The sequence below is a fragment of the Bacillus rossius genome, assembly GCF_032445375.1.
Source record: "Bacillus rossius redtenbacheri isolate Brsri chromosome 9 unlocalized genomic scaffold, Brsri_v3 Brsri_v3_scf9_1, whole genome shotgun sequence".
Lineage (NCBI taxonomy): Eukaryota > Metazoa > Arthropoda > Insecta > Phasmatodea > Bacillidae > Bacillus > Bacillus rossius.
The window spans coordinates 18,414,462-18,425,464 of NW_026962012.1; the positions used below are offsets into that span (position 1 = coordinate 18,414,462).

Sequence of the window (11,003 nt, forward strand, 5' to 3'; positions counted from 1 at the left end):
AGGAGATAGTTCAGGTGACAACAATATGTTTTAATTATCTTACAAATGTATGCTTTTAAGTCAAATTTGCAAATACACTTTCATGGTGTTCTGTGTTCCGCAAAGTAATAGTTTGTCTCCACTACTCTTTAATATTTAATAAATGATATTCCAACTGTCATCAAGAATTAATCAAGAAAAGATGCTGATGAAAAAATATATAATTGGGAAATATGTTTGTGAAACTATTCAGCAAGATATTTCAACTGTCCAGATCTGGTTTTCAAGTTAACAAACGTCTCTGAATTACGATAGCATGTATTGTATAACCTTTAGTAAAAAAAAATAGCCAACCATGGGGACTATCAACAGAAGTGAAAACTGAAAACTTTGTTTTTAAATGTGTAATATGACATCATTCCGACGTCAAATGTACGTAAGAAAATGATTTTGGTATTATATCAGTACAATGTCAGCATGATATCATTTATCCTTACATCATTTTTTAGTCACAACAAAAGTCAGTGTTATGTCAAAATTACGTAAAATTCATTACCTAGCTATGAATTACCACTGATGTCAGACCTAGGTCATGTATTCACGTGGTCAAATTAACTTCACTTACTGCTATTACAGCATGTCAGTGATGCAAACTCACAAGATTTTACCCACCCAAAAAAGAGTCCAACACGCACATGATACAATCGAGTATATACAATGTATTAGTGTATATATGCGTATACATGTACACAGGCCGCTGCGCGTTGCCAGTCTGGCGCAACACGTCACTAGCATGTCGGTGACGCGAACCCATAAGTTTTGCCTATACCAAAAATTTCCCAATGCGGCTAAAGAAGTTTTCACTTCAAAAACTAATCAAATTAATTAGAATTATCACATAGTAAGTAATGACATTAAACATGGTGTCCACTTTTTAATACCTTTGAATTATATTGGATGCCAAGCTTTTTTTTTCACCAGCATGTGGATACTACTATTAGTTGCTCTTGAACGTCTTAGGTCTTATTGAATTGATAACTTTCTCTGCATAAATACCTGTTGTAAACTTTGTTCTTCAAATTGATTAGCTATAAAGTAGAATATTGTATCGTAATTTGGAATTAAATAACTAATTTTGATTGTAGTAGAATTGAAAGTATGCATAAACAAATTCTTAAATTAATATTTAGTAAAAATTTAAGCCTTTTAAATTCCTTTTAAATATGCTACATTCATATATAAATTTAATTTGCATTTTTTATTTATTAGTGGATCAATCAGTGATGCACGTTTTATTGTAGGCCTATACGTTTTATTACCATTTTGGATGCTTCAGACATAATATCTCAGTTTGGATTAAGAATTTCAACTTGCAATTATAGAATTAGTGACACTTTTAAAACCATTAGTAACTATAAAATGTGTAAAAAATTATAATTCTTTTTGAATGATCTAGAAATATTCATTGGTAAAAAACTTAAGCAAAAAGTTATTTAAAACTTTTATAATCTACATATTTATTTTGTATACGATATTTTAGTTTCTGTTTAAGATTTTTGTGAAAACCAAAGTAACCAATTATAACTTATAACCGATTAGTTAATATGAAATTTATAAATCTTTATCTATCTATGTGTTGTGTTGTTTCATGTTTTGTCGTAAAGTTATCAATATGTATCAGGGTATGGCTTGTACGTCATGTATTTTTATTATTTTATGTGCTTATATGGTACCTATTTTTTAATGTGTCATAATTTGTTTATAGGTGTTTCAAGGCACAAAAAACTGAATTTTAATTTGTTGTGACAGTTTTAAAGAAGCAGAATAATATGCTACACATAGTAATTTTTTTTTCCTAATAGAAAAAATACTACAATTTTAGCAGAGTTTATTTTTGAAAGACTGGAAACCTGTGCAAAGCTTATCAACATTCGATGTAGGAGCCTAAGTCTCCCCTAGAGCACAAACTACACAACATAAAAATATTTCCCTCAAAATTCAGTCTCTTAAAAATACATTTTGTAGACTTTAAGTAATAAAATAATATTGGACATTAAAAACCTTAATATCTGAGTTTTTTGTGTTCTATCACCCCAATAATGAAAACATTACATAAGTAAACTTTTGAATATTTGCGTTTGATTTGCATTCATTAAATAATGTTCTACAATTACTTAAATTATTCCAGTTTGCATAAATGTAAATTCTCTGAAGCTAGTTATATTATTATTTTACGAGTAAGGAGAGGGAATGTGGAGGGGGAAATCTACCAAAAGAACAGGCGGAGGGGAGGGGGAACAACAAGGAAAGGGGAAGGAATTGCTGGGCTATGCAGCCAAAGCATGAAGCACATGCTTCAGACTTTAGCTTTTTTAGAGTTATATTTATCCCTCTATTAGGCAGATAGCAATTTAATCTCATTAATCTCATATATATTATATATACATAATTTTAAATTTCATGTATATTTGATTTTAGTGGTTCAAAATGCAATGGACTTAGTGTTAATTTTTTGTATGTAACTAGGCATTCATTTAATTAGAACTGTGTAAAGCCTATTGAGTTTTATGATGGACTTAATTTTCAGGAAAGCAGTATTCATCTTTATTTCCAATACAGGAGGTCATTTAATAATAAAGCGACATCTGGAGCTATGGGCATCTGGGAAGAAGCGGGAAGCCTTGATGCAGAGAGACTTTGAATATCTGATTAGAGAAGGTGCATTCAACGAAAAAGGTAATTGTGCTGTATAATATTACATTTGTTAGAATTAGATCATTGAATGTAACTTATTAACACATTTATTAGTGGAAGGAGTCTGGGCTCATTTATTTAACAATGATTTGCTTTCTTACATATATTTTTTTTAAGTTTAATGTTGTAATATGCTTATTTGTATGAACCTTATTCACCACCATAATTGTTGCCATTACATAATGTTATGTATCACATTTTGAGGTACCGTATCATCATGTTTTGAACACCCACAAATACAGTTGTGGTTTCACAGGCAACAGTTTTGACACTACCATCAAAAATCAAAAACGCGCTGAGTAAACTCTTCAGCCATCTGGCGGGTGGTGTGGCGTAGATATGGATGAATCAGCTATATAATGCTTCCCATCATCTCCTCTGACTCGCTCGTCGGAAACAGCCACTTATGTAATCAAATTTTATTGACAAGGAATGCCTCTGCTGACTCCGCTGACATCTGCTCCTTACAGTACAGCTCAGCTCTGAACATCATTTCTGCTTTTACGTCGGCGAAACGTGTCTCGAATCGCCGGGTAAATTCCGCCCAAGGCATGTCAACTCACATGCTCCACCATGTTTTTGCATCCCTGCGTAGCGGGTTTCCGACACGCCCAGCCCACTCCATGTCCGGCACGCCGTACCATCCCAGCTTCTCGCGACACATGCGCACACACTTTCCCGGGTTGTCACACTTCAGGCAGGTCGACATGTCCCACCGGTGTCGGACTGGCCCGTGCCCTAGTCGGGGATGGCGGTCCCTGCTTTTGTTGTGCTGCGCAGTGGTACCAATTATACCAAAAAGAGATCTGTTTGGCTCCAGACATACATTGCACGTAATTAAAGTCCCGGCTCTTCTGGCACCATGCTCCCTCGTGTGCCAGTCCCGTACAGCTGGTCACTGTGCATTTAAGATGTTTTAGTCCTACTGCATTTCCCTGCCAAGCGCCGCCATCCTTGTGTGTTTCAGTATTTTGCAAACACACGCACGTGTCCGTCCACGAGGTACGCACTTGGGTCGCGCACACGTTACACAGTACATGCTATTGATGTCTAACATGAACTCAGTTTCCACTCCCCCGCGCCCCGGCGCTTGGTTTTCTGTCGTCCGCCAATCCCTTGCACCCCGTTCAGAAATATGTTCACTATTCCACTCTGCACAATTTTCGTACACAATTGTCTGAAATTCCCACGCCTTCGCTCGACCTAACCGAGTTCTCGGAGTCCCGTGTGCTCGCGGTGGCCATGTGATCAGTCCTGTTACTAGCGCTCGGGCTCTCAGCTCTGCGCAACTGCCGCAAGAATACACGTCTACCGATCTTTCACTTGCCTCAACACTCGCTGTTGGGCGCCAATTGCTGTGCTAATGGAGGTTGATTTTATGTTTGTAGAAACTTTGTGTTATGACTAGGGCGCCACTACATGTTTTATGGGCATGTGGACCTGGCTACTCTCTCCTCAGAGCTCTGATGTAACCGGTGTGCAGCGAGGCCAATTTCCTACAATATAAATAAATTACACGTAATTATGTCTTCCAAAAAGATAAGATAGGCTCTTGAAGGCAGCCCACACGTCTCGGTTGGTGTGTTGTTTCCCCATGTGGTCATCCACACAAAAGAAACTGATATGTTTATTCAATACTTTTATTGACTTGCTCATCTGTACATTCTACACGTTATCACTGTTAATAAGAGCCGGTGGCTCGAATCGGTATAAGGATGGTCCAGGTACGTTTACTGGACTGCATTAGAATTCGTATAAAATGACCAGAATCCTTCTAGCGAATTAAATAAAACATAAGTAAAACAGTCTACTGCCCGAGGTAAGCCCTGGAATTAAAGAAAGCGATATATATGAATGAAGTAGGCAGATGGACGTGAATCAGTGATAGATGACGGCTGCATAAAGTGCCGCCGCGACAGACTGCTCCTCCAGCGCGCTCTCGAGGCGGGCCCACAACTCTCATCCAGCCAACGGTCGTTACACATATTTAAATAAGGCGTGCCACCGAGAAAAGGTATGAACACACATAAATCCTGAATTAAATATTATAACATAGTCTGCCTCAAAAATGTTTGTCTTCATTTGCATCGTTCTGGCCACGGAATAGTTTTTATGTTACAATTTAAAGAAAAGCCTGTCTTGAAGCAATTACTCCGTCTGCGAGAACATAAAACACTGTAGGGGAGAAACAAGCAAGTCACAATGATCGATAAGGGATAGAAGCACTGACGTCACTCCGGTGGGTGAGGGCCGACACACGCACTTGGCGCGCTGTTTGAAACTCTGGGGTCACGTGGGGGTGGAAGGAGGGGCCTGCAGCAGGAGGAGGGGGGTGGTGGCACATCGGGACAATGTCACAGTGCTGTGTATGCAAGTCCATTTTTTAACACACTCATGTCTCTTTTTAAATAATCCACCAATGCTCTTAAGTGTGTAAGTTAATCTATCTTTAGTACCAAAATATTACAGACAGTGTTTGCAAATCCATTTGTTATCATTACCCTGGGATAGTTGTGAATGCAATAATCTCAACAGACTCTCAATGGTTACAAAATGTTGGTGCTCTGTCGCATCATACGAACAAATCTCTCAGGAGATGAGCAAAGAGGCTGGATAGAGGACTCTGATTTGCCAGTAAAAAATTCGTCAAAAATATTCCCCTCAAATGGTTTTATCTCATGGAGAGTGGACGGAAAAGTCAAGCCATTCATAATAAAAGCCACTAGTGGATTCTGATAACGAACTGGCTAATCTGACGTTTCCTTCCTCCGCCATTACATGTTATGATGGCATACAGAAAACAGTGTTGCTTAGGCAACATTTTCTGGCAAATTCTCACGCACTTAAACCCTTTAGCTTGAGAAATTGAAATCCATGCTTATCAATCATTTTAGAGCATTGCCACGAGCAGAAAAATTTCTACCGTTCCTATTAGTTCCATTACAAATACTGATCATAGATTTCTCCTACTTCATCAGAGAGCAGTATCATGGTTGATTGGGTTGTGAAATGAAATATTTCACATTCATATTCACTTTCACAAATGAAGCTGAGCATAAAACATAAACTTTAGAGGGGCAGATTAAATCTGTAGTTAAGGCCAGAAAGTGAAACCTACATCTCTATATTAACCGGTTCAAGCCCGAGTTGACAGTTTTGATATCATTGCTGATTCGAAAGTCCACTATCATGCTAACAAAAATTATTTCTAAGGTAACCTTCTGCAGGGGAGGCAAGTCATTAGACACGTGTGTTTCCACCCCTAACCCCCGCGAGTAATCAGACTTATTGCATGAGCCTGAGGTGGAAGCCTCATGTTCAGCACGACAGTCGCTTTGCCTCGGGTTGAGAAGAAGACGACATGGTAGGAATGAGAAAGGAAATTTTATAGCAGTACAGAATGTGAAAAAATAGAAAAAACTGTACATTTATGTAAAGTCTTTTTTTTTTTTTCTTCAATGATAACAGAACATATAGGCCATACAGCATATGTGTGAGAATTTTCCTTAACAAGAAAATAAAAGAACGTACAAAAAAGTTAATTTTTTTAGTGAATAAATATATATATATATAGGTTGGGCAGGGCTTGGCCTATGTCGTGTGGAAACGAGTCCCCGTAACGTGAGAATACAGAGCAGCCTTATACACATAACCCGTCGCTCTGCTGGAGCCCAACTGTTTGTTTGGAAAGATGGGAGCCGAACAAAGGCAGGAGCGTACCATAAAATGTCACGAGAACCGATAACATAAGTATATTGCCAAAAGAAATACCATATACAATTTTAAAAATGTGATAAACTCACAACAGTGATTGGAAACTATTAAAAGTATGTTACAAAAACATCTAAAAATTCTGCTTGTAAAACTATAGACATTTTCAAGAAATAAATATTATATTTTGAGTCTAAGTAAAAGCCCAACTAAAAACGTAAACTTACAGAAATGTGTAAGGTACTCATGTTTTCTGTGTGGAAAATGACCTATCGTGCGCTCTGTCAGCAAAACTTGAAAACATTATGAACACCAGCTCTTTCTCGCGTTTGCCAGTGGTTGCCCATAACAACGTCGAGCCAGCTCACAAAGCCACGCCTTTCTCTCTTCGTGACTGGTGACCAGCAAGACGCACTATGCTGTCAGCGTGCCCAGATTCACTGTTGGGCATAGTCTACAAGCAATTAGATGTTATTAAAAAGCAATGCATGTTTACTAGATGAAAATTAACCAAGTGCTTTTAAAAACTTTGCTTCCCAGTGATTAAGAATAATAATATTTATTGCACCTATCAATTTATATGGACACCAGGTCATATTGGGATTCGGGGTAATGAGATGTCTGACCACCTTGCCAAATTAACTATACGTACAGGCATGGTGGTGACAGCAATTTCATATAACATTCTCGTACCCTATTTGAGGACACTAATCATGGAGGTATGTGCTATGATGTGGCAAGTATATGTACACCAGCACTACAGAATATATACAGACTTATATCGGGATAGAGCAGTGAGCAATAACATTATATTTGAACATCAACCATGGGCTATTGCGGTTTTATCGTTCTGTCTCCGGACTACACACAATGCATCCCCCGGTCATTTACGTAAACTTGGCATTGGGGACTCACCTGCCTGCGGTTGTGAGACTGTCCTGGTTGATATTAATCACTTGTTGTTTGAATGTCTTACTACTGTCCCATCCAGACATAACCTATACATATAATTAAGTGCTCTCGGTTTGCATTTTCTACTTGGGTATCCCTCAATCCCCTTCCGGTCCACACATGAGGTCTGTATAGTGCTCACTACTTTTTTATTAGAAAATGGCATTCATATTTAATTGATGTCTTTTCCTTTGAGACCTCCGTCCATAGTGGCCTGTTCTGTATGCCAATGACCCTGCTCCATGTCTTATTCTACATTTGTTCGTCGGGCCTCGACTACCAAGATAGTTAGTCATTTGTTTTTGTGAGGTATCCTTACACTCTTCTGTTAAAATAGCATGCTCCGTCCATTGCTCATTGCCCAGTCATGAGTCATGACCCCTTCAGTTGGAGGGAAAGTGTTTGTTTGAAGACCTGGTTGTGTTCGCTCATCGTCACGCAGTTCACTACAGCGTCATCGACCTTGTGTACATCTAGTGCTGTTTGTGGGTGGAAGCTGGTAACCATTCAACCAATTAAAAAAAAAAAATTGCTAGTGGCAGGGAACTTGAGACCGTATTACATTGTGTTCAAGTATTTGAGACAAAACTAGAAGTATTACCGCGTTCAGAATGTCATCAAATCCATAGTTATGCAGGTCGCACTTTAGTTTTAAGCAAATTAACTGTGTGCACAATCGTACGTATTGTAAATAAGAACTCTATCAACTGTTTATATTAAGTCCAATGCTGTTGGTTGTTCTAGCGAGAATATATTTGACATTAAATACCAGAACAGAAATGAACAAATGATTCACATGGAAAAGGTTGTAAAATGAATGATGTAATGAAAAAAAATTACGACCTTACAAGATTGATGTGAACCAAGCGGTGATACGCGAATAAGCACTTTAATTTTTAAGTACATAACCACCTCTCTCCCGTTACACTGTGTTGTACGTGTCATACAAAGGATTCAGTGGTAGACTTATAAAGATAAATGTTGTAACATATTTGTCATTGATTGTTATTGTACACATTTATATTACGTGAAGAATATTTCCCTACACATTTTGGAACACATTAAGTAAAAATTAACCTTGCTCTTTATGGAGACTAATGCTTCAGAATACGCAATTTCAAATAACACGAATATATTTAGGACCGCATCAGTCAAGCTATGTGTGGGAGGGGTGTACTATTTTCGCATTACACAGCAACACTAATATAAAACTTTTCAAACTGTATCAAAAATATGCCAAGTACAAAATTTAAGTTTTTAATTTTTTCCACGACCTGTATAATTGCACTTAGAGTTCTGTTATTGTTTACAGTTAAGGTACCTGGCTGTAGGATTAATTGGGGATTAAGCGAGGTTGAAAACACAAGGACTCTCTGTGTCTTTACTAGTATCACTTTTGTTCATAATGTCATATTGAACTGTATATAGTGTACACAACCCTGAATTATTAGTACAAGCAAAATCAGTTTCAAACATAGTCCTTGGTTCCTAGCCACATATTTTTTTCAAAGTTGTACCACTAGTTCTTGTCTATAACTTCTTTAATAATCATGATAATAGAATGACTAATTTCAATTAATACAGTATTATCAATATGTAATTATTTGTTAGAAATGTGGTTATAATATAAAATGGTTACAAAAGCTTTTAAAATTTAAAATAGTTTAATAAAAGAAAATCTGTATTATAAAATAGTTTGAGGACCTAAAGGCTTTGGCTGTGTTGTGAAGCATGAAGTACGGACAGTACGGTGTTTGCAGGTGGTTTCCACAAAAGCGAGACGATCGAAAGCGACCTGATCGACCATTACGTGCCATTCCTGCCTCTGGAGGAGAGTCATGTGAAACTGTGCATCGCACGAGAGTTCAGGCACAGCGGCGTTCTCCGTCCTCACGAGGACCACATCACGTACGTACATGCGCTCGTGTCACCTGCTGTTGTCGCCCGTTCCTCCTGCAGGCAGGCAGCATGACATCCACATTACGTACGTGCTCCACTCATTCTCCAAGAGGGAGGCAGTGCAGTGTTGTTTCCCATTCTCATGACACATTTATTGTGTACATGTTACACTCATACCTAATGCAGTCAGGCAGCACAGTGTTGTTGCCCGTCCTCATGACAACATCATTACGTACGTTCTACACTCTTACCTCCTGCATACAGGCAGAATTTTTTGTGCCTGTCCTCATGACAACCATTATGTACATGCTACATTTATACCTCCTGCAGGCAGCACAGTATTGCTGTTTGTCCTCATGACAACCTCTTTACGTACGTGCTACACTCATACCTCCTGCAGGTAATGATGTATGTGCCACAATCATACCTCCTGCAGAAGAGCGACACAATCTTGTTTACTGTCCTCATGTTAACCTCATTGTGTATGTGCTACACTCATACATGCTGCAGACAGGCAGCACTTTGTATTTGCCCGTCCTCATCAACCTCATTATGTACATGCTACACTCATATCTTCTGCAGGCATGCAGCGCAGTATTGTTGCCCGTCATGACAATTTAATTAATTACATGCTACATTTGTACCTCCTGCTGGCATGCAGCGCAGGTTTGTTGCATGTTATCATGACAACCTTATTATGTATTTGCTACAATCATGTCTCCTGCAGACAGGCAGCACAGTGTTGTTGCCTGTCATGACAATCTTTTTACTTCAGCTGTGTTTTCTGGGTGGTGAAAAGGGGGGAAATTTTCCCTTCTTCTAGCAGAACCATGCGAAAAAATGGATTGCTGTTTATTAATACCAAAACTTATACATATATCAAAGGATATATTGGAAAAATGTTTCGTATTATTAATGAGAAATGTACCTAGGTCTTTTTCAAGGAATTTAGAGGATATTCACGATATGAATATGGCAACACTGCTTGGTAATGTTTGGCACAGGGAGATCCTGAAGGACGTGACATTTGGCCCGCCTGGGTCCATGAAGTTCTCCAGCACGGGCTGCAAGCGCATCGCCCAGAAGGTGGTCGCTCTGGTGGAAAAGCTGCGGCCGGACTCTGACCCGCTGTGAGCCCGCCTGTTGGAACCGCAGCACAAGTGCTTGTGGCAGCCGGACTGGCGTCCCTGCTCAAACTGCGTGCAGCATCGCCGGACCTGGTGTTCATTCTTCTCAGATTATGTATCATAGGGACTTCAAGAAACTGCCATGAGAGCTGGAGTTTATAAACTATAACGTTGTGTGTGAAACAAGAAGCCACATGATGTGCTGTGATCTCTAGTTGATAAATGTAAATAATACTTCTCTACATGCACTAAAAAAATTTAATTATTATTTAAGCTGCATGGATACAAATCTTTGTACCTCTGTTTAACGAAATTAAAGGGACTGGTGTAGGAGAGTCGAAAAACTTCTAACAGTATTATGTAGTGAGTAATCTACTTAACTTTTATTTGGCATTCACAATAGTGGAAAACTACATTGTATTTTTGTATGCATATAGTATATTGACAATGTAGAGAAAATTTATAAATAATATATTTTAAATTATCAATTCAGCTATAATTAGGGACCCCAGAAAAGGGTAAATAAATTTGACCAATAGCGATATTGAAATAAGCCAAAAGCAGTATTAAAAATTGGTACTA

At 38.4% G+C, this 11,003-nt stretch overlaps 1 protein-coding gene across 3 annotated transcripts in view; it reads left to right on the top strand.

Annotated features, from left to right (window-relative positions):
* Nucleotides 1-10,765, top strand: part of LOC134542713 (torsin-1A-like) — a 53,063-nt gene extending 42,298 nt beyond the window's left edge. For all 3 annotated transcript variants that reach the window (XM_063387184.1, XM_063387186.1, XM_063387185.1), the window contains exons 5-7: nt 2,567-2,715; nt 9,156-9,303; nt 10,299-10,765. In XM_063387184.1, the coding sequence (XP_063243254.1) occupies nt 2,567-2,715; nt 9,156-9,303; nt 10,299-10,428 (427 nt within the window). In that variant the 3' untranslated portion in view covers nt 10,429-10,765. The remainder of the gene's footprint in view (nt 1-2,566; nt 2,716-9,155; nt 9,304-10,298) is intronic.
* Nucleotides 10,766-11,003: the final 238 nt, after the last annotated feature.